The 27,481-nt window shown below is 43.1% G+C and overlaps 1 protein-coding gene and 1 pseudogene across 1 annotated transcript in view; one reads left to right on the forward strand and one right to left on the reverse strand.

Annotated features, from left to right (window-relative positions):
* Positions 1 to 27,230, reverse strand: part of HHAT (hedgehog acyltransferase) — a 308,816-nt gene extending 281,586 nt beyond the window's left edge. Inside the window, exons 1-2 of the mRNA XM_041771025.1 lie at positions 27,022 to 27,230; positions 13,316 to 13,449 (exon numbers count right to left, since the gene is read on the reverse strand). Of these exons, the coding sequence (XP_041626959.1) occupies positions 13,316 to 13,406 (91 nt within the window). The 5' untranslated portion in view covers positions 13,407 to 13,449; positions 27,022 to 27,230. The remainder of the gene's footprint in view (positions 1 to 13,315; positions 13,450 to 27,021) is intronic.
* On the forward strand, positions 8,906 to 9,150 carry LOC121499831 (annotated as a pseudogene).
* Positions 27,231 to 27,481: the final 251 nt, after the last annotated feature.

The raw sequence follows: 27,481 nt of genomic DNA on the forward strand, positions 1-27,481 counted from the left end.
TAGCTCCATGACATGGATGTAATGCTAACAAGATTATAAAATGAAACTATATGGTAGTAATAAGTACACAAATGGTTTAAAACAAAAAAGTATAACAAAATAGTCACTCAAATACTTTTTAAGGGTGTACAATAATCCGGCACATGTCATGATATACCAGGAATGAAACAAGATTGGCATGGCCTTTGCCCTCCTGGGTCTCATCGTATCCCAGGGAAGAGAGATGAACCAGTAACAATAAATTCCAACAGTGCTGACGAATGCCATGTAAGGAAGTAAGGAATGCTCAGGTGCCTATGCACTGTCCCGTAGGCAGCCCAACGGGAATGGATGGAGCTCGAGTACCCTAAACTGGAGACGAAGACTAGGGATTCCTCAGCATAAAGGTAGTGATGAAGCCACCAGAATGTCCAAAGGTCAACCCCAAAGGCACAGAGTGCACAAACAAGGAAAAACCAATACTTATCAGACCAATAAACCTACAAAAACCACAGAAGCACCAAAAAGGAACTACACAGAAAGACTGCAGGAAAACCAGGAGTGTAGCCATTCAAACATAATCCTGACAAGCTGATTTCACAGCAGGATCCAGACACAGAATCCCACACACACCAGAGGCAAACAACAGCCCCAGCCTCCAGCCACGGGCAACACTGCCCCTAGGAACAACCGAAAAGGCGGGGTGGTGAGCACTGGCTCAGGGCGCCACAGGGCACAACTCCAGGACACGCTCACACTGCATCCCACGTGGTCCAGGGGCTGCTGTGGAGGAGTGTGGTTGCAGCAGAGCTCCGGTCCTTTCTGTCACAGCTGCACACACGTCACGTTGTGGGTGGGCCCCATGAACTGTGCACACACTCGGGTCCCAGAGAAGAGCCCACAAACAAACAGCAAGCTACTGCAATCCAACAAAGAAGTTAACAGGGACCTCCTAAAATCCATTAACGCAAAGAGGGTGGAAAATCTCTCTGCCTCTTGCCTCTTGTGTTTTGGCTTCTCTTACCTACAAAGAGCAACCTCCAGAAACATCAGAATTGGGCAGAACTGAAACAAAGAAGACACTTGTTTGGGTTTCGTTTTTGTTTGCTTCTTTTTTTTAAGAGTACAGTCAGAAGCAGTGGATTTCACATGCTAAAAGCACCAGACTTCCTCAAACTGGAACGCAGCTCCCTCTAGTGGGAAAAAGGAATCTTCCACAGCTGGGAGAATAATGAAATCCTGTCCAGTGCGGTCCAATTGGAATACTGAGACACAATTTTAAAAAGTTAAAAAAAAAAAAAAAAAAGGACGAAATTCAGTTTAGTATATTTTATTGATGCCAACATGGAATCAGTATCAAAAAAATTATGAATGAGTCATTTTACATTCCTTTTTCTTACTAATTCTTCAAAATCCAACATACAGGTTATCTTTACAACAGCACAGCTCAATTTGAAATGGCCACATTTTGAGTGTTTGTACGGCTAATGGCTACAGTATTGGACAGCATAGCCCTAGACCAAAAATCCCTTCTCAGGTCTGGAGAATTTCTACAACTCACTCTGGTTTGATGCCTTGACACAGACAGACGCTATACAACATACACTCACAACCTGTTTGGAATTCACGGTCTTCAAACTGTCTTGAGTTAGTTGAAAATGTGTTGCTACAGAATTTGGTCGATATAGGAGAATGGGAGCTGAGAACCTGCCCCAGGAAATCTTTCCCTAAAGAGCTTCAGCCCTCAGGATTTCTCTAATGAGACCATCCGGCTAAAGATCCCGTATTCTCACTCGGGGCAAGAGTTTTCTCCCTACCTCACATACCCTCAAGCAAAATCACCCTACGAATGGAGAGAAGCCCTCTCTGCCTGAGGAATTTTCTCCACACCACACAGGCCTGACCGTTGGGCAGAGCCAGCTCTTTCTTTGAGGTGCCCTGGTTCTATTTCCCAAAATTCAGCGCTCCACGAAACTGCCTCAGAGCATAGAAAAGAAGCAATTTCTGTTGATGAGCCCCCATTACTAAATCAGCTGTTGATTCTCCCCACTCCAACCACCACCCAACAAGAGGATACATCAAAGCCCCATTCTACCTACTGAGTGAGAGGATTTGCATTTTAATCGATGCCAATGAGCTGTGGTGGTAAACCATTTACTTAAAAGCGCTAACTAACCTACTCCTTTCACCCTCAACATTTTGATAGGAAACCATTTCTGGGGTGGGGTGGGGGTAATTAGAGGGCAATAATCAGGAAGAGGAAGACACACACACACACACACACACACACACACACACACACGCGCACACACACACACACACACACGCTCGTCTGACACAAGCCACTGCCAGGGACCAGCACACCCAATCATGGCTTAACATGTCCTGCTGTTTCTATGCATTTGAAAAATTCCAATCAGCTCCTACTGATTCTTTATTTCTCTAGAAAGCCTCTGGGTACAGCAGACTGTGGCAGTAAATGAGTAGAGTAAGGGAGCAGAAAAGATGGGCTTCTCAAGATAAGAGACTTTAATGGTAAGCAACTCTCAAATATTCATACAAAATGTCATATAGAAGGATGATAAGGTGCTAGTTTTCCCCATGACAACTCTTGAGAAGTGGGGGCCCCTCTCTTTCCCTCTCCGGGAATGTAAAGTTGATTTAGAAATAGCCTAAGCAAAAGCAACTCATATATACAAATAGGATATGAAGCAATATACAACATAAATGGCCTTCAAATCTCCCTAATAAGGCTGCTCCTATGCTACTCACCTGAAAGAATTCTGGGGCCTCTTAAATCAAGCCACCATGTGATTTGCATAAGAATCCTTAGGGCTCCCCAAGAGAAGTAGAAGCAGCCCCAGACTGAAATGGAAACATTCCAGAAAGGAGGAAGCTGTAAGCTCTGTGCATGTCCTTTTGTGTTTGACAGAACAGCAGGGAGCACCGGCTGGAGGAGTGAGGAGCTGTGGAGTCTAACACTGAGGGTTGACTTCAAATGTCCTCCAGCCCAGGCCCTGTCCCAAGTCACTGTGACAAGTTTACTACAGGTGTTAAGAAAGTCAACTCTCAGGACACCTGGGTGGCTCAGCTGGTCAAGCGTCTGCCTTCCACTCTCAGGTCATGATCCCAGGCTCCTGAGATGGAGTGGGGAACCTGCTTTTCCCTCTCCCCGCCCCCCATTTGTGCTCCCTCTCACTATCTCTGTCTCTCTCTCTTTCAAATAAATAAAACCTTAAAAAAAAAAAAAGTTGGCTCTCTGGAAGCCAACACTGCCCTCCTCTCCCTTGAGGAGGAGGCCAGGGCAAGCCTGAAAGAGGAAGGGGTGGGCCAGCAAGCCTGGATTCCCAGCAGGAAAGCAGGAACTCTAATGTTTCCTACAACCCTGGCCACAGGTGACAGGGGAAACAGGGTGAACCACAACATGAAGCACTGCCAGATCCCGTGGAGCCTGAACTGTGACACACGCTATTGATGCTGGCCATCAAGACAGACTCTCCAGTCCTTGGCTCCAGCAGGGGCTATTATGCACTTGGGTCCTTTCACAAAAGACCTGTTAACTGAAGGGCCCCTGGTGGCCCCTTCCATGGTTCCAAGGGCACGGCCACCTGTTCAAAGACAGGACCAGAGATAGCCTCCATTTCCCCTCCCTGAACTGGGCTCTCCAGAGTTGCCAGCTGTCTTGCAACCAAATTCTTCTAGTCACAAAAGCAAGTGGGAAAAATTACCTGATTACAAAGCCCGTCCCTCATGAGAGGGAAGTGTGTTGTATGAACACAAAAAAACAATCTGTAATTAGGATATAGTAAAAAACTATATCCTTTCCTTATAAACAGACTAGTGATGATAAGAACAGGCAAGTTTAGGAATAAACAAAAGGTAGAAGGTGAAAATGCTCACATATAACTGTATTCCACTTTCAGAATACCTACTAAAGAAACAAAGAAATTGGGCGTGGCAATTCAAATAAATCATTTGTTCCATACTTGCTTAAATATTGGGACTTTCTGGTCCTTGCTTAAATATTGGGACTTCCTGGTCCTACAGAATTTACTTAGAGAAACATTAACCTCTGCCCACTGAAGATTTTTTAAAACAAAAACAAAAAAACAAAAAAAAAAAAACAAAAAAAAAAAAACAAAAAAAACGAAAACAAAATGTCTCGGAAATGGAAATGTAAATTTATGGAAAATACCATTCTGTTTATAAAAATGTCCCTAATATGCAAGTTTTCAGGAAGAGAGTCACAGCATAAAAGTTGAGCGTGGGCTCTGTAAAGCCAAAAGGATCTAGGGTAGCCTACTATTCATTAGAGAGTAATTGTTACAGAAAAAAATGGTAACATTTATAAATAAATCCAAGAGATTATTTTTTGAAAAAGAGAACAAATCCGCTAAGTAGACAAAACCTCTGGTAAATTACCTATAGAAAAAAAATGATATGTGTATTTCAAAACATATAATCTACAACTGGATATTAATATATTTGAAAATTCCAATAAAATGGAAAAATGTAGGGGTGCCTGGCTGGCTCAGTTGGTGGGAGCACTCAACTCTTGATCTCATTCCCCATTCATTTTATAACAATAACAGAATGCGGATATTAAAATGATGAAATGAAAAATAAAACTACAGGCCAATGAATCTCACTTAGAAACTAATAATTAAAACAAACAACAAAAAGAAATAAATAAATAAATAAATAAATAAATAAATAAATAAATAAAACAAAAATGAAAAAAAAAAGAGGGGACCCCTGGGTGGCTCAGTGGTTTAGCATCTGCCTTTGGCCCAGGGGGTGATCCTGGGGTCCTGGGATCAAGTCCCACATCGGGCTCCCCACAGGGGGCCTGCTTCTCCCTCTGCCTGTGTCTCGACCTCTCTGTGTATCTTTCATGAATAAATAAATAAAATATTTTTTAAATAATTTTTAAAAATTTAAAAAAAAAACACTCGGAAACAAGCAGTATATTTAAAAATACCACAGCCATAGGTTTGTTGTAGGAAACCATATAAGCCATCCTGGAAAATACATGACTTTAAAATATGTTGACCGCTTGAAAGGGAAAAACCATGTAATCATCTGAGCAGGTGCTTTAAAAATGAATTCAAGATTTATTGATTTTAAAAATTTAGTAAAAGGGAGCTAGCCAGACTCCTTAGCATGATAAAAAAAAAAAGCAGAAAAAGCAAAGCTTATTCAACTTTTCAGTAATGGTAAAAACAGTACAGGGATTTCCATTAAAATTTCCATTAAAATTAGAATTAAAGGGAACGCCTAGCTGGCTCAGTGGTTGAGCATCTGCTTTCAGCCCAGGGCCTGATCCTGGAGTCCCAGGATCAAGTTCCACATCAGGCTCCCTACATAGAGCTTGCTTCTCCCTCTGCCTGTGTCTCTGCCTCTCTCTGTGTGTGTCTCTCATGAATAAATAAACAAAATCTTTTTTAAAAAATTAGAATTAGGGGATCCCTGGGTGGCGCAGCGGTTTGGCGCCTGCCTTTGGCCCAGGGCCCGATCCTGGAGACCCGGGATCGAATCCCACATCAGGCTCCCGGTGCATGGAGCCTGCTTCTCCCTCCGCCTGTGTCTCTGCCTCTCTCTCTCTCTCTCTCTCTCTGTGACTATCATAAATAAATAAAAAATTTAAAAAAAAAAATAAAAAAAAAATAAAAAATAAAAAATAAAAAATTAGAATTAAAATAAAAATAGCATTCTTTCCCAACTACCATATTGTTCAGAAATCCCAGCTAAGCAATAATAGAAAAAGGAAAACCATTAGCATGATCTGCAGATATTACCTATACACAAAAAAATTAGGAAAAATCTAAGGTAAGCTAATGGAACATTAAGAGAAGTCAATAAATTGTTGGAATATAACATCCATAAACCAAAATAAATACCTTTATAGCTGAATCAGCTACAAATTGTAGGAAATATAATCAGAAAATTTTCCAAATATAAAAAAAAAAAAAGACTCCAATAATCTGAATAGGAATTTTAGCAGGATCTGTTATGAAGAAGATCAGGAACTTTTACTAAGGGAAAGAACGGAAGACCTAGAAAAAACACCAAATCCGCGGGTGGAAAAATACAATATTATAAGAATATTAATTATTAACAAATTAATTTCTAGGCTTCCTGTAATTCTAATTAAAACCATAATGAGATTTTTTTTAGAACGGTTTCAAATATGTATACGAAAGAATAAACCAGTTAGAACAGCCAAGTGTGGAAATGAAGAACGATGAGTGGCTAACCGATTCCACAAGATACTCAAATATTTTACAAAGCATTTTTAATTAAAACAGTGCAGTAATGATGTATGAATTGATTGAAAAATCAATGAAACAGAAAAGACAGCTCACCCACCCACCCCTTTAGCAATGATAAGGGCGCCCGAGTGGCTCAGTCGGTTGAGCTAAAACTCTTGGTTTCCACTCAGGTCATGATCTCCCAGTAGAGGGATTGAGCCCCACCCTCAGGCTCTGCACTGCAATGTCTGCTTCAGATTCTCTACCTCTCTGCCCCTTCTTCCACTCACACTCATGTGCATTTACATATATGCATGCACCCTCTCTCTCTCAAATCTTTAAAAAAAAAAGAATTTAGCAGTGATCAAGATTGCATCATAATTCAATATGGAAAGAAAGAGTTAATCATGTTTGGTTATCTATTTGGGAAAAAATAATTTAACTTTTCACTTTATATCATATACCAAATACATGTGAGATGAGTGAAAGAAGAAAGGCTCAATTTGCTGAAATACAAGAAGGAGGACACTCTCCAAAAGAAGAAATATTATTGACACAACCTTCCTGGAGAACAGTCTAGGGAAGTCTATTACGAAACTTAAAAATATTCATGTAGTTTGACTCTGCAATGCCTCTTCTGGAAATCCTTCCGGAAATCCTTCCGAGAAAAACTATCAGGTGTGATACAACAATACAAATAGGTTCCTTAGAAAAGAAGTGAGCTAAGCATTCGACTCATACAGTTGGAATGAAAAGGAACAGAGCAAACCCAAAGAAACAATAAGGAATGATAAAATAAGAGCATAAATCAGTGAATTGGAGAACAAAAGGAAACAATTGAGAAACCAAACAAAGCCACAAGCTGGAAAGATCCCCAAGCTCTCTGGCACAACTGATCAAAGGAAAAAAATAAGAAGGAAGGAAGGGAGGGAGAGGTAGACAGACTAGCAAGGGAGGAAGTTAGGGAGGGCAGGAAGAAGATATAAAACAATATACACAGTATTTTATGTATTTTGGAGGAAAGCAAAACTACAGAAAAAAATTTTAAGTATGAGTATTATGAATCATTACTAATCAAATTGAAAACCGACATAGGGATGCCTGGGTGGCTCAGTGTTGAGCATCTGCCTTCGGCCCAGGGCATGATCCTCAGGTCCCAGGTTCGAGTCCCACATCAGGCTCCCTGTGAGGCGCCTGCTTCACCCTCTGCCTGTGTCTCTGCCTCTCTGTGTCTCTCATGAATAAATAAATAAAATATTTAAAAAAAGAAAACCGACAAAAATGCATAGATCTCTGGACAGCTATAAAATGTCAAAATAGCTACAAGAAGAAATAAATTTGAATATAAACTAATAAATAAATTGAAACAGTAGTCTAAGACTTCCGCTCAAAGCTGCTTTCCCAGGTGACCACCTATCACTCAGGTTTTTACTGATGACAATTTGGCTCTTTTCATCTCAAGAACTGTATCAACCTGATATGAACACAATACACGGCCCTCTTTTAGGTAGAAGCATTAACTCCTTCAAGACTACTATATGGCATATCTCATCTCTCCTCATGTTAACTGTACACAGAGAGACATAAAAGTGTTTCTACATCTACTGAACCACAAGGGCATAAACTTAATGCAGTAGGTCTGGATTAGCCACAATGCTGCAGAGCTACAGGGGAGAAGTCACCAAGCATAGCAGATCACCATCACCCCATCACAAGTATTTCCATATGACTTAGAGATGCTTTACGGCTGGTAGAGTCAGGAGGAGGAGTGGGGGGTGTTCTGTTCAGTCCCTGCTGTGAATTTACCAAAAGATTCCATTTGACTAAGGCCATTAAAATCAGTCTGCTGTCCCTAATGGCCTGACAACCCTGCTCCCCCAGACAGAGTGCAGTGAACAAGATGCCTGCTCCGTGCGCAGACAAAGCAGCTGTTGCAGATGCCCACTGGTGGCATTTCACTTAATGGGTAAGTTTTTGAGCCTGTAATGTGTTCTAGGCACTATATTTGTTCCAGATACAAACATCCCAAAAAAGTTTACAGAAGAGACAGTTTTCCCAGTGACCTACTTCTATCATGCGGGTAAGTAGCACTTTTTCCCGAATTAGACAGTAAGACATGGAGCCAAGAAGACTTAACATTGCACCATTAAACACATTTTGGCAAGACAGGGGGATCCGGTTTCCATGAGCTGAACTGGCAAAAGTATTAGAGAAAGAAGACATTTCTTGGGAGTAACCTGAGAAACACTTTGGCACCGATATTTAAAGGAAAAACACAGAGGATAAAAGAAGCTTCAGGCTAGGGAGTGGTCACTAATAAGTCAAACAGCATGACAGCCTCTGGATCAGCTGAAGTGCAGGAAAGCTTCGTACTATCCACAGAAGGATCCCCTCCCACCCGCATCCCAGCAGCCCCCTTGATGCAAAAAGGAAATATTTTGTTCCAGTGCGATAAAAACTTAAAATTTAATAGTAGTAGAATAGACAAAAGGGCTTCCCCTTTTAAAGCAAGGTGCTTTAGGAATTAAATTATCACTAAGTATGAGTGACAGAAAAGAACAAAATACTGGGTCTAGAGTTGAACACACCCGAGTTTAAACCCAGTTCCCCAGGTACCAGGCAGCCCCTGAGAAGAGCAGAGCGTGGCCGCTGCAAGGCTGAGAAGCAAAGCAGTGATGTTCCGGATTGAGGGCCTTGCGCCAAAGCTGGACCCGGAGGAGATGAAACAGAGGATGCGCAAGGATGTGATCTCGTCCATACGGAACTTTCTTATCTATGTGTCCCTGCTGTGACACTTTTTATCCTAAAGAAATTGGACAGCATATGAAGATGGGCATCACATGTGAATGCGAGATATGAGGAACCCAGTTGCAATTTCTACTCAATCTGCAAATGAATAGGCCCAGAAAGATGTAAGAGACTCTTTGAATGGACATAAAAATTCTACTTGTTAAGAACAAGTGTGGCTCTGGTAACTGACCTTCATAGCTAAAGTTTAAAAATACTTGGGAAGTAAAGACATCTTGTGGTGATAGTTCAGCCTCTGTGAATGTTGATATAATTGTAAGTAATGTCAAACTCTATTTTCTAACAAGTATTAATTATAAGGGAATTCTGTCTACAATTAAAAAAAAAAAACAGTTCCATTAGAACCTATTAGATGTGTAACCTTGGATAAGTTGTATTTTTCAACCTCTGTGGCCTCATCCGGGTAAAAACATACAATATGCATTGTGATAGGCTCCAAAGATGATGGCCATAAGTTCTGTGCACATGCACGCTGCTCCAGCCATAAAGAGGTATAGTCTTTACTCCCCTTGAGTCTGGACTGGAGCTGTGATTTGTTTTGACCAATAAATAAGGCAGAAGTGAATTACACAACTTCCCAGACTGAGCTTCAAGAGATCTGTAGCTTCTGCTTTTGTGTACTTGCAATACTCCCTCTTTAACCCAAGTTGTCTTGTCATGAGAAATATAAGCCAAGTGAAGAGCCATGCAGAGAGAACCTTTGCACACTAGCTGATAGCCCTCCACTGAGGTCCTGGCCAGCCAAGTGAGTAAGCCACCAGAAGACTGCAACCCCAGCTAACACCACACAGAGCAGAAGACCTGCCTGCTGAGTCCAACAGAGGCTCATTAAAAACAAGCTCACGGACAAAAACACAAAAATGAAGTAGTGCAATCCATAACATCAACAAGCCAAAAAAGAAAAACCACATGGTCATATCAAGAGATGCACAAAAAGCATCTGACAAAATCCAACACCCATTTACAATTACAAACTCCACAAACCAGAAATAGAGGGGAACTTTCTCAACTGGATTAAGAGCATTTACAAAAACCATACAGTGAACATCGTATCTAATGGTCAGAAAGCTTCCCTGCTAAGATCAGAAAAAAGGCAAAAGTGTCCCCTCTCACCACTCCTTGTCAATATCATAATGGGAGCCCTAGCTAGTACAACAAGAAAAATGAAATAAAGGGTATACAGAATGGAAAGGAACAAATAAAACTGTCTTTGTATGCGGATAATATGAATACCTATGTAGAAAATCCAAAGAATCTACAAAAAAAAACCTCCTGGAACCAATAAGCTATTATAGCAAGGTTGCAAGATATAAGATTAATACACAAAAGTCAATTACTTTCCTCAGATCAGCACTGAACAAGTGAAATTTAAATTAAGAACACAACACCATGTACATTACCCCAAAAAAGTGAAATACTTAGCTATAAATCTAACAAGATACATACAAGTTATAGGTTAGGAGAACTAGAAAACTCTAATGAAAAATAAACAGAAAAAATTGAAAGATATTCCATGTTCATAGATAGGAAGACTCAATATTGTTAAGAGGTCAGTTCTACTTAACTTCATCTATAGATTCAATGCAATCCAAATCAAAATCCCGGCAAGTTCCCATGTGGATATAGACAACATGATTCTAAAGTTTATATGGAGAGGCAAAAGATCTAGAATAACCAACACAATATTGAAGGAGAAGAACAAAGTTAGAGGACTAATACCACCCAATATCAAGACTTATAAAGCCTAGCATTCAAGAGACTGACATTAGTGAAAGAACAAATAGATGAATGGAACAAGATAGAAAGCCCAGAAAAAGACCCACAAAAATACAGTAAACTGACCTTTGACAAAGGAGGAAAGGTAACACAACACAAAAAAGATGGTCTTTCCACAAATGCTGGACCTGGACATCCACATGCAAAAAAGAAAGAAAGAAAAGAAAGGAAAGAAAGGAAAGAAAGGAAAGAAAGGAAAGAAAGGAAGGAAAGGAAGGAAAGGAAGGAAAGAAAGGAAAGAAAGGAAAGAAAGGAAGAAAGAAAGAAAGAAAGAAGGAATCTAGATGCAGGCTTTACACCCTTCACAAAAATTAACTTAAAATGCATATTATTGATCTAAATATAAAATGCAACACTACTGAACTCTTAGAAAGTAACATAGGAGGAAATCTAGATGACCTTAGCTCTGGGAAATACTTTTTAGATACCCAAGACACAATGCATAAAAGAAACAACTGGTAAACTGGACTTAACCAAAATTTAAAATATCTGCTCTGTAAAATACACTGTCAAGAGAATAAGAGGAAAAGTCACAGACTGGAAGAAAATATTTGCAAGAACCCAAATATATTGTATATTATCCAAAATATACAAAGGACAATTAAAACTCAAGAATAAGAAAATAAACAACCCAATTTAAAAATGGGCAAAAGACCTGAACAAACACCTCACCAAAGATTAGATATATATGGCAATGAGCATAGGAAAAGATACTGCACATCACGTCATCAGGGAATTGTAAATTATAACAGTAAGATACCGCTACACACCTACTAGAATGGTGAAAATCTACTGACATCCACTTACGGAAAAGACTACTGACTAATTGCCAGTGTCCATTCTTTCCTCCTCTAAAACAGAACAGTTTAACTGGATAAATGGACTTCCAACCAAAGATTACATTTACTTAGTCTCCTCACAGTGATGTGGCTACAGGACTAGGTTCTAGCAAATGGCATTTCAATGGATATAATGTAAGCAACTTTCAAGTCACACTCAGAAAAGGAGAAGGCCTGTTCTCCCCCTTCCCTTCCATCTTCCCTTCTGGGAGAAAAGTGAACATGACAGCTGGCACTGAGGCAGCCACCTGACATTATGGGGTGAAGCCTCATGATGAAGATGGCAGAGGGACATGGTAGGAGGAGCCAGGCTCTCTGATGCTCTCTGGACACAACATGAGCCTTGTTGGAAGGCTCATGAATTATGTTGGAAGCTGTGTTTCTGCTGCCAAGCCTGTCTTCAAAGTAATATGCCATCTCATAGGGCTGTTCTAATGACTGAGTGAGACAAGGTACATGACATATCTAATACGGTGCCTGACATAGAGCCAAGTTAGTTTCCCTACATGGGTCTTGGGAGCTCAGAGGCTCCAGCAAGGGAATGCAACCACTTGGCCAGCCTTGACAAAAGAACAGCCCTCATCTACTGTAGATGGTCTGTCTCTGCAACCAAGCCCATGGCTTTGAGTGGGACATATGTCGAATGCTGGGGATGCATAACCAAATCAATCCCAGTGATACATAAGGAGGTAGGTGTTCAGAGCAGAGCACTGTCAACTGTGCTTCCCGAAACCCACCTTGATCATTTTAAGTGATTTTTCAGCATATTCCCCTGATCTAAGCTCAACTCCTACCACTGCCCCTCGCACTCTACATTCCAGTACCACCGAGTGGTTTATAGTCACCAGACCACGCTAAGCTTCCTCACACCCCAAAGGCTTGTCCACTTGCCTGCAAACTCATCTCTTTCCACAGATCCTCTGTGGTCTTCTCTATCTAGCTGGCTCCTGCTCTGCCTTACAACAAAGCCCAGTAATCATCATCATCTCTAGGAAACTGCCCCTGACTACAGAAGAGACCATCATGGTCCCTCCACATTTCTTTCTCCCATTCCTCCATAGCATGGGAAGTCTGAGTGGTGCATGGCCACCAAGCTAAAGATGATGATTCCCAGCCTCTCAGCTGTGTTCATAAGACCTGGTACTGGCCAACTAGGAGTCAGCAGAAGTGACCAAGTTAACTCGCTGAGCTCCCCTTAAAGGACAGGAGGGTTCCCCTTCTCCTTCCTGGGGGCTGGAATGTGGATTTAGTGATGATTCTTCTTCAAGTATACAAAGCACTGAACACAGGAGAACAAAAAGACAAAAGGAGTCTGGGCCTCCAACACCATGAACTGCCTCCACATGTCTGAGAACAATGATGATGGAAGGGATATGTAAGAGGTTACTGTATATCACCTCCACAGCCTTCAACAGCCATGAAGCAAAGGCTCCTCTTACAGAAAGAAGACCAGCCACAGGATTCCCCCCCCGCCCCTCGCCACCAAGATCCAGGATTAGGGTGGAAAATTGCACTGAATCAGGTCATGGACTCAAAGTGTCCCAGACAGGGGAAAGCAAAGCAGAGTCCAAGTCATCCTAAGCCCATGAGACAATCTTCCTGAATCTTCTATCTCTGAGAGCTTCTTTTCGTGAAAGAAGATCAGGAAAATTGGGACCTTACCTCTGGAAGCTTTGTAAACTTCATAGAAAGAATAGAGGTGGAAGCCTAGTGAAGCGCACAGGTAAAAAGACAGTTCCCACCAGGGCAGCATTGTTCCTCGTGACAAAGGGTCCAAGCAGATACACGGAGAGTTTCTAGGAAGAGAAACAGAAATAAAAACATTAAGCCACAGACATGACAGCAGGGAACAGCATCTTATCCGTTCACTTGCTCTTTCAGGGACCCGGCACTATTTACGGTGATACGGATATAACCCCAGTATAATCTACTTCCTGCTGCCAGTGACCCTGTGCATCCTGCATCCAAAATGCACACATGCACACACACAGAGACACGCACATGCCCTGCCTGCCCGGGGATGGGCACGTCTTCCCTATGAGCTCCCACAGCGCCCCCATCTGCCTCCCATCAGAGTGTACACCAGACAGTCATGTGCTCATTGCCTGACATGCCTGCCTCCCCCTGCGGAGGGGGGGGGGTGCTTTGGAGAACATGGACCATGATCTCTGAGTCCCCAGGACCCAACACAGGGTGTGGAATAGAGCGGGAAGGAACTAGTGCTCCATGAATAATAAATGGCTTCAAACCCTGAGTAGAGGTACAGATGATCTCCAAACATGTTTTTTTTTTTAAGATTTTATTTATTCATGAGAGAAGGGGTGGGGAGGGCAGAGACACAGGCAGAGGGAGAAGCAGGCTCCCTGCAAGGAGCCTGATGTGGGACTCCATCCCAGATCCCAAGATCATGCCCTGAGCCAAAGGCAGACACTTAACCGCTGAGCCACCCAGGCAGCCCTAGGTAAACTTCTTAAAGGAAAGTGAATAACGTGACCCCCAGCAGCAGTGGTGGACACTGCTAGTAGCCCACCCCATGATATTTGGTTTCCTTCATTACACAGAAATGGAATTACCTGAATGCATAGGATGCTAAGCTCGACTGGGCATTTGGCTGCAAGGCTGTGGTCATGCCCCTCCTGCTGGCCAGAGCCCGAACAGCCCACCTTGGGCCAAGGGGTGAGAGCCACGTGAGAAAACAAGATCCAGGAGCCTCAGTCCCTGACTCCACGTCCCACCTCACCCCCACAACTGCCCCCGAGCATTTATATCTGTGCTTTTACATGAAAGAGAAATGCACTTCCAGGCTGTTTAAGCTTCTCTTACTCTTGATCCCTGTCTTAGGGCAGCTATGTCTATATTCTAAGTATTACAGCAGGTGATAGGAGGTCCTAAAATTCTGCAAATTAGATGATCAGCTCCCATGTAACCAAGAGTTAGTTAAATGGCTCTCACTGTTTTACTTAAGCCTCTCAGATATGTCTCACTATGGATGCCAAACTAAAATAGGAGCAAATTTTTAAGCCCCAAGCAAGCGCTTCTCATACAGGACAGTAATGCCATAAATCAGAATTCACACATGATCTCACTTTATTTTCACCTAGTGAAGAAGGTGGGGCAAGAGAGAGGGGCATTTTACAGAGGACAAATGTGAAGAATAAGGTCACATGGTCTGAAATAACTGAGCCAGGGCTCAAATCCAGGTCTTGGGAACCACTGGGCCCCCATGCCTCTCCTCAGCCACAGCCAGCCCCATTAATGCCAGTCCACAAAGTTACTTGTCCCTAGAGCCTGGCTTAAAATCTACCATGCACAAACTCCTTTCTTCAGGCTAAGAGAGAGCAGAAAAAGATACAAACGTTGGCTTTCATAAAATAAGAGGTCAGAAGTCAGGGGTCCTCCAACCAGGGTGCCCACTGGTACTGACCTAAAAGTTGCTCAGGCAGTTTGGTCACAGGCAACAGGAGGGATCCAGAAGCAAGCACATATGCTTTCGAACCCAAACATTCTCAGCCCTCAACACCACCTTCTTAGGTCTTCCTGTGATTTTTCAGAACCACTTCTAGCTTTACACATTTCCTCCCATACTTTATTTTTAAATATCTGGCATCTCCTAGAATACCTTAGAATTTCTTTGTGGAACTTTGTGGGAATACGGTAGTCTTCTCTTTAGTGAAAAGTTCCCTTTAACCTCTTGGTTTTATGTGTCTCCTTTCAAAGGATGTTCGTATTATATTGGATGGCCTCCTCACCTCATTAAGAATACGTGATTAGCAAAGGCTGAACCTCTAAAAAAAATAAATAAAATAAAATAAACACTGCTGAAATGTGAACATAAAGAATCTTAGAGATTAAATGGAAGTTCTAGAAGGCCTGCTGTTTAAAAGCTTTTCAGGGACATTCTCTTCTAGGACAATTCCTCTGCATTAATGATTTAACTGTGGGAAAGCAGAAAATTCAGTATTAAAATGTTTCCCCTTTTGGTGCTCTCAGCTATATTGTGTATGTTTTGCAGACACCTACACAGATACATAGTAATGAGCAACAAAGCTGCAGGGCTATATCTTCACGTTTAAAATTTAAGGACTAGACCAAATAGCCTCCACTTGACAGGATGCTGGAAAATTCTACAAGCAGGCCCTGGGGTGGGGGAGTCCCAGCTCTGGGACTTACTGGTCAAGAAACTTGAGTGGGCCACAACCACTTAGGCCTGTTTCCTCAGGGCTGTTGAATGAATTTAAATGTAAAATGTTCATCAAAGGCCTGACACAGAGTAAGTGCCCCCAAAATATTAGCTATAATCTGACCAGTTAGTGAATTTAATTCATCAGAAGCCTACCTCACCAGAGCTCTGGTTTTCTTCTCCATCTGATGAAGTTTCACTCACCCTCCAAGTGGCATGGCCATCCCACCTGCTAGGCTTCCATTCAGTCCAAGGGCATCCCCAGAGCTCTCACTCAGCTCTCACAGGTTGTCCACACCCCAGTCCAACCCCAGGCCACCCCGACAGCAAACAAACCGTCCTTGGGGGCCACCTGGACATCTTTCTACCCAGAGTCTCTTCTTCACCACGTCTTTGCTTATCCCCAAGGCAATTAAATGCATACTCCCACTTGTCTTGTTTCATCACTCACAATTCCAGGAATGCCACCTCAAAACACCACGACCCACAAACCCACATGTCCTTCTTACCACCTCTTTCTTCCCTACACCTGTCTTTTCAGCCCTTGCCTGCCTATCTCAAGAAGATGCCTCTCCCTAGTGTTTTCTTCGTATTCATTTCAGCTGTGCCCTCAGAAAGCCAGAGTAGATACGTTTTAAAGGATTTAATGACCCAACAGTATCAAAGAAAGAAAAGGCAGGTTGAATATTGGGGAATATAACGAGAACTTTAAATGTCCAAACCCGTGAAGGCTCCCAAACACTCCCAGAAAATTCTCACGTTCCTATTCCTCATTCTCTAAACAAGCATGCTCTTTAGGGATAGGCTAACATGATGAAATCATAGGAGGTCCTTGCTCAAATGTGTAAGTAAATGCTTCTTTTCTGTTGTTCATGCACAGATCCAGTCCTGCAACAGCATGATCAGCTTAGTGGGCATCAGTGAAACAGCCTAGAAATCACCATTTCTAAGCTACTTCTATGGGAAAAGCCAACCTACAGCAGCAGAGGCTGTGCTGAAGTACAGGCCTACCTGACACAGAAGAGGCTGCAGCATGGATATGTGAGAGCTAAGGGGGGTGGGGGGAGGTGCGGGGTGTGTGATGGGAGAGGGGGCGTCTGATAAGGACTTTGAAGAAGTACAAATGTAGACAGGGGAGGTGGAGGGAGAGCAGGAGCCACGTGGCAGAGGGCCATGAACACACCGTAGTACAGGTCTGGATTCCATTTGCCAAAGAAACCTCAGGCTTTGAGCCAGTAAACTATTCGAGTGAAGCTTCAGGAAGTTGCCCTCTGACAGTGTGGCAGTCTAGAGGCAGGGAGGGCAGTGATTCAAGACGAAGGAGAGAGAAAGCACTAGAACCAAGCAACACAAATAGAGAAAAATTAAGTCGCACCTGGCATGAAACTAGTCCAGGAGGCAGTAGGATGAAAAAAGAGGAAAACAAAGAACATACAACGGCAAGTCCAAAGCTGTAAGATCACAGTATCTTAAAGCTAAATATTATTGATGAGAGTAAGATATTTGAGGTAAATGAAGACAAAGTGATAGAAAGTACATTTACTACTAGGCTTTGGATGGAAATCATAGCCGGTTTCTCTGGGATCAAAGGGAAAGAAGTCAGACTGGAGTAACAAGGAACTTTACCTTTACCTACATATTGGGGTGTAAGGGCTCCTGAGGCGGGACGCCTGGGTGGCTCAGTGGTTGAGCGTCTTCCTCCAGCTCAGGTCATGATCCTGGGGTCCTGGGATCGAGTCCCCACATCAGGTTCCCTGTGGGAAGCCTGCTTCTCCCTCTGCCTGTGTCTCTGCCTCTCTCTGCGTGTCTCATGAATGAATGAATGAATGAATGAATGAATGAATGAAGATTCCCCTGAGGCTGGGTATTTCAAAAAAGTACTTATCCGGGGATTATAGAACTCAAGAGGCCCACAGAATAAAATCTGAGCTGTAAAATGGCAAGAATTCCTCAGCTAACAGTTTTTTCTATACTGAAGTAACTTAGATTTGCATTTACTTTGTAATTTAACACTCCACCTGCTTTCAAAGATACCATCTCCTCTACTCCTCACCAGGAGGGCTAACTGCTAGCTCTTTTTCAGGAATCAGAATCCTGCTCAGAGAAAAGCAGTGATCTGCCCAAGTACAGGGAAGCCAGTGATGGAGCAAAAACCAGAACCCAACTTCCCAGCTCCCACTCTTTCACAGGCAGAAATCTTGTTCCTTAATCTTGGCAGAGAAGCACAGCTCAGTTTGCCAAAGCCAAAAATGTGCATAAACATAACTTCTGTAAGATGCTTTCCCCCGGCAATTTCCAATATCACTTCAAATGTATCTTTATTTTTGATGCATGCTACAAATGGATTCCAACACTTCCATTTTGAATGTTTTCTCCTCCTCAGTCTTAATATATCTAGCATTGAATGAGCTATAACCACATCCCACATGCACCAGAGGACTTTTAAAACGACTCTCAACATTCAGTTAACAATCCTTAGGTACCAGCATCACCATTGTCACTTCTACCCATTAACTATTGCTCAGTGTCCTAAACTGAAATGTTCCTCCACTGAGTTTCCTTTTTTTTTTTTCCACTGAGTTTCCTTATGCTGTAGTAACAGCTGTACCATAATAAGTGCTATTTGCGATCTATGCCAAGCAAGCATTTAACAAGTATTATCTCATTTAATCTTCATAACAACTTTTTAAGGTCGGTACTTTGGGTACCCTCATTTAACACAAGAGAAAACCAAAGCTCAGAAAGGTCAAGGAACTTGCCCCAGATCACACAGCTAGCCAGCAGCAGAGCTCAGCTTCATACCCACTCCAGAGCCCTCCCTCAGCCACCTCCCTACTCTTACAGAGTGCACCAGATTCATTTTTTTCAACGTCTATGATGAAATCAATCCATCAGGAAATCTAGAAGGTGATACGAGCTACATACAAGCAAAAGACAATTTCAAAGTTACGTGTAATGTAGATAATCTTTAGGAAGAAAAGAAAATTTGTAAATTAACTAGATGTAACCAAAATACACATGAACTCATACTTTCCTTAAAAGAGCGACTGAAGAAGACAAATTTACTCAGATATAAGAAGTCAGCACTTACATAGGGATAAGTGTTGAGTAAAACTGAAATAATTCTAAATTTAGGAACAAATGAGCACTCTCGAAATCACAAAGTGATAAAAGTAAAAAAGCACATGTGCACTGAAATGACAATGGCTTTGAAGAGAATGAAAGAATAGGGCAATATTCTAGCACATTTGGAGAAACTAAGAGACTTGCTCTTTTTCTAGGGTCCAATCTGATTAAACTTATTTTGCAAAATATAAGTTACAAGACTCTCACCAGGAAACCCAAATCCAGACACACTGTGTTCTCTCATATCAGTTTTCTCCAAACCCTACTTAAGAGTCTTATCCTTTTACTCATATAATACTAACAAAAAACACTTCTCCAAACCCAGAAGGGCTTCAATAACACAGAGGGATGACTGGGTGGATTGGAGGAGGTCTGCTGGACTGGGGAGAATGTCTAATTACACAATATTTTAAAATACATATGCTACTTCCAAACATGCACCAAAATATCTGCACCACTGCACAATAAACCATCCCAACACATGGTGACTTAAAACAGCAAAGATCCAATTTTCATCATGATTCTGGGCCACTCTCCTGATCTTACCTGCTATCACTTATGTGACTGAGCCACTGCACAGCTCAACAGGGACTGGAGGGGCTGGGATGACCTCACCCGTGTCTAGCATTAGGGGCCGTCAACTTGGTGCAGGGCTTCTCCTCCACACAGACACGCATGCTCAGGTAGGCCTGACCCTTCACAGCATGGTGGCCTCGGCAGTTCAAAAGAACAAAGGCAAGAGGACCAAGGTCTCTTATGGACCAGGCTCCAGAATTCACAGAACATTTCCTTGGTCAGGAGAGCAGTCCAGATTCAAGAGGGAGGAGAAGACTGAGTCCATCTTGTTACCAGAGCACAGCAATGGCACCTTCAAAGGGGGCAGGGATACGACCTACCACTCCTGGATGTTAGTGACTAATACATAAATTCTGGAGAGTTAGTGGGAAAACCACAGTTCACAAGGGAGCTTTAGTACATGAAATGTCACAAAGGTTGATATGTGTATATAAAATGAAAAAAAATTATGTTCCCCAGATCAGAATCTCAAAACCAATAGGGACCTTACTGTCATCTGATTTAATCTCTAGCCAATTTGGGAATTCCTTTTACAATAACTACCTGACCATTTCCAGGAACATCAAGAGGCAGGGAAACAACTTCTAACCAGTTCTGGTTATTATCCTGTTGTTTCCTCAAACGGAATCAAAAAGTGGTCCCTCTGTTTTTAAAAAAAACTTTCTGCCATTAGTCCGACTGAATCTTCTGGAACTAAAGGCCTGGAGGCAGGATAACATGATTTAGAGAAGGCTGTGGAGTCAGAATGCCTCAAGTTCAAATCTCAGCTTTGCTACATCCTAGCTTATGCCCTAAGACAAGTTGCATAACCTCTCTATGCCTCGATTTCCTTATGTATCAACAGGGATCACAGCAACCCAGGATTAGATGAACTTACTTGGGCATAGTAAGTTCTAAAATACTATTCCTTTAGTTTTTAATGCTATCGCCATTATACTAAAAAGGCTTAATTATTCTCTCCAATAATACTCCTTCAAATATTTAAAGATAATTAATGCCACACACTCCATCCTGAGCCCTCTTCCAGGACAAACACATCCATGATTGCTTCAACCATTTCTTCAGTGACCTGGTTCCTATACCCTTTACCCTTCAGTCACTTGTCTCTATAGTATAGGTACCTAGACTTGCACCTAAGGTCTGAACCTTAGGTTCGACCTCAGGTTCAACCTGAATCTTGGCAGAGAATAGGCCAAGACCATCACTTCTATTTTTCCAGAAACTGTACTTTAAATAATGAAATCTTAGGTGCACTTCTTCGTTCAACAAGTATCAGTGAGCTCCTGAGAGCCAGGGTACTGTGTTATTTGTGAAGACAAAATATAAAATCGCATCGGGGAAAGCCCCCAAATAGGGCTCTCCCAGAAATGTCTAAGTGCTGGTCCCTAGAACCTATAAACACAGTACCTTACAGAGCACAGGGATTTTGCAGCTGTCATTAAGTTAATGATGGGGATGTTACCCCTGATTATCCACGTAGGCCCAACATAGTCATGAGGGTCCTTCTGGGAGGAAGGACTCTTCTCTGTCAGACACAGAGAAAACGGGATAATGGAAGCAGAGGTGAGCATGATATGCTCGGAAGATGAAGGAAGGGACCACAAGCAAAGGAATGGAGGCAGCAACAAAAGGCAACAACAAAAAAGTCTGCCCTAGAGCCCCCAGAAGGAATGCAGCCCTGCCTGTGCATTGTGGACTCCTGACCCCCAGAATCCCAAGATAATAAACTTGTGTTGTTTTAAACCATTAAGTTTGTAGTAATTTGTTATGGGAACAATAGGAAACTAACATACCACACCTGCCTGTGAGAGGAATGTAACTAAAAGGATTTACTTTTTTTTTTAAATCAGAATATTTTTAATCCAACTGCATAAGCAAATTGCAAGAAAATTAAATCTAAAACAAAATTTTGTATTCAGTTCTCACCTTGTCCTTTTTTGGCTTTCACCTCACACTGATAACAGTCTTAATATCAGACAAAGCTCTAAGTCTTTTTATATGAACTGCCATTAAGCCAGACCTCTGCTTTAACAAGGCTGCCAGAAAGGAGTCACTTTTTAAGTCCCTCATTCACAAAATCTACTGATTTGCTATTATACCGTCTCCCACAAAAATTTAAGCCTTTTTCATCACCAGAAATCATGCCATCTCTATCTTATATTCCCCAGATGAGGGGCAACTGAATGAACCAAATATTTTATAATACACTATTTTAAGTAAACTTTGTATTAAAATATATTTAAAATTTTTTTAATTAAAACTTTCAAAAAGCAGATTCAATCCAGTCATTGCCACTCCGATTAAAAATTAAATGCCTCAAAAGTCCCATGTGTCCTTTCCTGTAACTGTACTCAAGGGGATCTCTAGCCTGTTTTTTTGTTTTGTTTTGTTTTAAGATTTATTTATTCTTGAGAGACACAGAGAGAGAGAGAGACAGAGGGAGAAGCAGGCTCCCTGCGGGGAGCTCAGTGCAGGTCTCCATCTCAGCTCTCCAGGGTCACGCCCTGAGCCAAAGATTGAGGCTCAACCACTGAGCCACCCAGGTGTCCCTCTAGCCTGATTTCTATCATCTTATTCAGTCGTTCCTGTTTTCAAATTCCATATAGGTGGAATCACATTGCACTTACTCTGCTGTATGTACCTTCTTTTTGTTCAGCTATAGAGGCTCATCCATGTTGTAAATGAGACAATAATCTGTTCATTCTCATTACTAAAGAGTATTCCACTGGGGGGATCCCTGGGTGGCTCAGTGGTTTAGCACCTGCCTTCAGCCCAGGGAATGATCCTGAAGTCCCAGGATCGAGTCCCACGTCAGGCTCCCTGCATGGGGCCTGCTTCTCCCTCTGCCTGTGTCTCTCATGAATAAATAAATAAAATCTTTTCTTTTTTTAAGAGTACTCTGCTGTATAAACTATGCAGTTATCCATTCTACTACTGATGAACAGAGGAGTTGTTCTCAACTTGAATAAATGAGAATAAGGCCACTTTGAATAAGTGTTCCGTATATTCTTTTACACATCCTTCATTGCACAGGTGCCTCTACTGCTGTGTTGATCCAGGAATGGAGTAGCTGGGTCATAGGAGATACATATGTCCAGCTTTAGTAAATGATACACCAAACAACTCCCAGAGCAGCTGCACTAAATTTTATTTTTTTAAAGATTTTATTTATTTTATTCATGAGAGACACAGGCAGAGGGAGAAGCAGGCTTCATGCAGGAGCCCGACATGGGACTCAATCCCGGGTCTCCAGGATCACGCCCTTGGCCAGAGGCAGTGCTAAACCGCTGAGCCACCCAGGCTGCCCATGCACTAAATTTTATACCCATCAGCAATGTATGAGAGTTGCAGCTTGTCCATAACCCAACCAGGACAGGTATCCCCCCTACTTTTTGAAAGTTCAGGTTATAACACTTCACTTTGATGAAAGACCTACGTTAGTACCTGTTTCTGTTAGCTGAAAGAAATCTGGAGATTTTAACTTTTACAAAAAGAAAAAAAGGCAAGAATCAAAATGGCACTCAGTGTTTTTGCAGCCAGCCCTTGGAGAGGCAGCACACACACCCTGAGCAGCCAGAGTGGCCCACGCTCCTTCCTGGGGAACTACACTGAATATCTCAGCATCATGGTCACTGGAGCTCTGAACTGTGTCTGTGAGCACCTGTACCGAATCTTCATGGATATGGTGCATCTCCAAGTGGGATGTATCCTAAGGATCAGAAAAGCTTAAGAGGGATTACTTTTGGGGCCTGGGAATGCCCAAAAAATTTTCCATGTAAATCAATGGTAATTGCTTCTTTGCTTCACACCATTTCAGCTTATGAAAGATTTCACAGGAACGCTCTGCTTTTGGATAGTGGGGGAAGCCTGTATATACTTAGCACTGACAGTCTGATTTAGCCACTCTGGTGAGTATATAGCGATAGCCCATTCTAATTTTTCATTTGCATTTTCCAGTTACTAACAAGGTTAATCATCTTTTCGTGTGTTTAAGAATTTGGATATCCTCTTTTAGGAAGTGACTTGCCCATTTTTCTATTGGGCTGTCCTTTTTTTTTTTTTTTTCTTAATGATTTGTAGAATTTGTTTCTACATTCTGGGTAGGAGTTCTGTATTGGGTATATGTATTACAAATTATCTTTACCCATGCTGTAGCTTGCCTTCCCACTCTCCTTATGGAGTCTTTAAACGGACAGAAGTTCTTAGCAATCTTTTTCCTGTATAATTAGTTGGTTTTTGTGTCCTATTCAATAAACCTTTGACTGTCCGTAGATAATAAAGATATTTTACTTTGCTTTCTTCCAGAGGCTTTATTATTTCAGCTTTCATATTTGGGTGTGTGACATATCTTGATTAATATTTGTATATGGGACAAAGTAGATGATCAAGATTCATTTTGTTTACATGGAGATCCAAATGACCCAGCATCATTTACTGAAAAAGTCATAGTTTCTCCACTGCAGTGTGATGTCACTTTTATCACAAATCACACAAATGTGTGAGCCTGATTATGAATTCTCTACTCAGTTCCATGGTCTGTCTAGCATTGTGCCAATACCATATTAGCATATTATGTATTGATCTAGTCGTCTAAATTTGCTTTTTCTTACATTATCTAGAATTTCCAAACAAATTTTCAAACAGGCTTGCCAACTTCATTTTTTGAGAAGAAATCTGCTGGAACTGTGATTGGGATTGCACTAAATCTATAGACTTATTTGCAGGGCAAAGACATACCTTCCATTGTTTAAATCTTTAATGTCTCTCAATAATGTTTTAACTTGCAAAAAGTTTTTATCATGAGCAGTGTTGAATTGTCAAGTAACTTTTCTCCTTTATGTGTATGTGGTTAAATTACATTTGACTTTCTAATGTTAGCCAAAGTTTCCATTCCTAGAATAAGTCCAAATTGGTCATGGTTTAGTATCCTTTTTATAGACTGTTAGATTTGATTTACCAATATATCATTGTTAAGATTTTTGCGAGACTATGGCCTGTAATTTCTTTGTAATACCCTCATCAAGCTTTAGTAACAAGGTTATGCTGGCCTCATAAAAGCATCCAGGGAGTGTTCCTTCATTTTTTTTAAATGTTTGGACTATTTCCCTTATGAAGCCATGTGGGCTTAGAAATTTTGCTTTGGAAAGGATTTTAACTACAAATTAAATTTCTTTAATAGATACAGGACTACTCTGCTTTTCTAGTTCCTGTGTTTTAGTTAAGGGAAATTTTTTTTTTAGTGTCCGTTTTATCTGAATTTTCAAGCATATTACCAAAATTATTCATGATAACATCTTAAAATCTTTTAAATGTCTATGGGATGTATAGTGATAACACCTTTTTCTTCTCTGGCACTGGTAATATCACACACCAGTAAGGTTCATACCCACTATCAAAAACAAAAACACCACCACCAAAAACCTCTCCTGTACTGTGTGACCCACATCCACTATCCCAAGAATATTCTCCAGCAGAATTATCCATAGAAGCAGAGCAAGGAGAGTATATAAACAATCCAGCAATTCCCTCTCAACAGCTTTTATCACTAGAAATAAGTGAACCTGAGTAAGAGGAGAGACACTAACTGAAAGAGAAGGAAATCGGTATTTGTAACGCGCTAGAGTGGCCAGCGAGCACTCAGAAGAAAACCAACCACTAAGTAGGGTTTGCAACCTAGGATACCCACTCCTCCACCCCCAAGGCTTCTGTAGGTAAATTCAGGGGGCCATGAACTTATAAATTCTCTCATATATCTTTATTTTCATGAACATCTAAAACAAATGCAGAATTTCATCTATTATGAATGTGGACCACAAACCATACTAGTAGGAGTTCTGGCAACTTTGTCACCAATAAAAATCAGATACTTTCATTACACAATACAGCTGCTGCAAATATTGGGAAATACAGATAAACATGGGCATCTCGACTTTGAAATTATGAGAGTTATTTGGTACTGCACTGAATTTTGTCACTTAATGCATTACTAAAGAAAATACCCGTTACATATCTGGGGATTTGTTACACTATTCTGACAATTGTGTTTCACTATAATTTGTAACTATTAATTTTTGTAATACCTTCTAAAAATTGGCTTTCCCCGGACTCCAAAGAGGTCCATGGCGCGCGCACGCACACACACACAAACTAAAAAAACCTACAAGGAATCAAAGATTTCACCCAAGGGAAGGAATTCCAATGTAGAAAGGAGCACCTCTCCTTGGCCAGGCCCTGAGCTGCAAGCCGGAAACAGGGACATGAGTAAGGCCTAGGCTGGCTCTTTCCTGATGTTACCTGCAGAGTTCAAACCAACATCAAACATCCCTCAATGATGACCGCTCTCTCCAGAGACTCAGCCTTGACCCTAAGTTAGTCTACCTAACCTGCTCCCCAAGGAGGGAGCAAAATAAATGGTAGATACAGCCCAGGCTTTGATCCAGAAAAGCGTAAAACTCAGCCTTGAGATTTACTATTTGCGTCTTTGGCATCTGCTCTCTTTCTTTCTTCCCCCGTGAAAAGGAATAACACCACCAACCCTCCCCAGTGACTGGAAGGTCTAGAAACAATGGGTTCAAAGCAACAGGGTCAAGCACATGATCCTTGTTAATATTAGTTGAATCTTTCAGGTCAGAACTGACCTTGTTCTATACTAATCACACTTAGGGACTGTCAAAGAGAAAAAAAGGGAGAATTATAGGAGAGAAGGAGCAAGAACGGAATGGGGGGAGGGGGGGCTGTACTTATTTTTCAAATTCCAAGGTAAAAACCACCGCCTCCTCGGTGAAGCCTTCCCTCTGCTCTCCTGTCCCCAAAGCACTTAACGGCCCCTAAGTGCCCAGCTCTGAAAATACATGAAGGAGTGAGGACTACAACGCGGAAAGGGACAGGAACTGCGGGTCTCCTGCCCGTGAAATGCAAAGCACCAAGGACGCCGACCTCCAGGAGGGCTGCTCTGACCCGAGAGCCGCGAGCCAAGGAAGCAGCACGTTCCTAACACCGCGGCCGCCCCCGCCCCCACCCCGCACCCGGCCCGCCCACGTGGGGGGACCTCCAGGGATGGGGGAGGGCGGACCTCCAGGGATGGGGGAGGGGGGCCTTCCGTGGGAAGACCGGGCCACGCGGAGGCTGGACTGAGAAGGGGGAAACTGAGTCTGAAGGCTAGAAAGCAAACTCAGTCTCTGACTTTGGGGGTCACTGGGGCCGCAGCGCTGGGGACCAAGGCCGGGGAGGGGTCGCGGGCGGGAGGCCCTCCCCGGCGCCGGGAGCCCGCAGCCCGCAGCCCGCAGCCCGGAGCCCGCAGCCCGGAGCCCGCCCGGCGCGCACGGCCCCGCCGCCTTTGTCTCGGCCCCGCCCCCGGGCGCGCGCAGGAGCCGGGCCGGGCCGGGCCGGGCCGGGCCGGGAGCGGGAGCCGGAGCCGGAGCCGGAGCGGGAGCGGGGAGCGCCGGCGCCGGGGGGCGTCCTGCCCGCGGCGGCCCCGGCTACCAACCTCCGGGCGGTCCCGGGACGCGCGCCACGAGTCCCCAACAACCCGCTCAGCGCTTCCGAGTCCAGGCGGCGGCGGCGACCCGCTTCCCGGGAGGGGCCGCCCTGTTCCCGGGAGCGGCGGTTGCAGGACCGGCCCCCGCGCGCGTGCTCGGAGCGCGGCCCCGCCGCCGCGTCCGCGCGCCCCGGGCTCCAGGCGGCCCCGCTCGGACACGCGCGGCGCTCGGGGAGCCGGGGAGCCGGGGAGCCGGGGAGCTGGGGCGGCGGGGCCGTGGGGAGGGGAGGGGAGGGCCCCCGGCGGGGGCGTGGGGAGGGCCCCCGGCGGGGGCGTGGGGAGGGGGAGGGGAGGGGGAGGGGAGGGGCCCCAGCGGGGGCGTGGGGGGAGGGGGGAGGGGGAGGGGAGGGGCCCCAGCGGAGGCGTGGGGGGAGGGGAGGGGAGGGCCCCCGGCGGGGGCGTGGGGAGG

The sequence above is a fragment of the Vulpes lagopus genome, chromosome 1 (assembly GCF_018345385.1).
Source record: "Vulpes lagopus strain Blue_001 chromosome 1, ASM1834538v1, whole genome shotgun sequence".
Lineage (NCBI taxonomy): Eukaryota > Metazoa > Chordata > Mammalia > Carnivora > Canidae > Vulpes > Vulpes lagopus.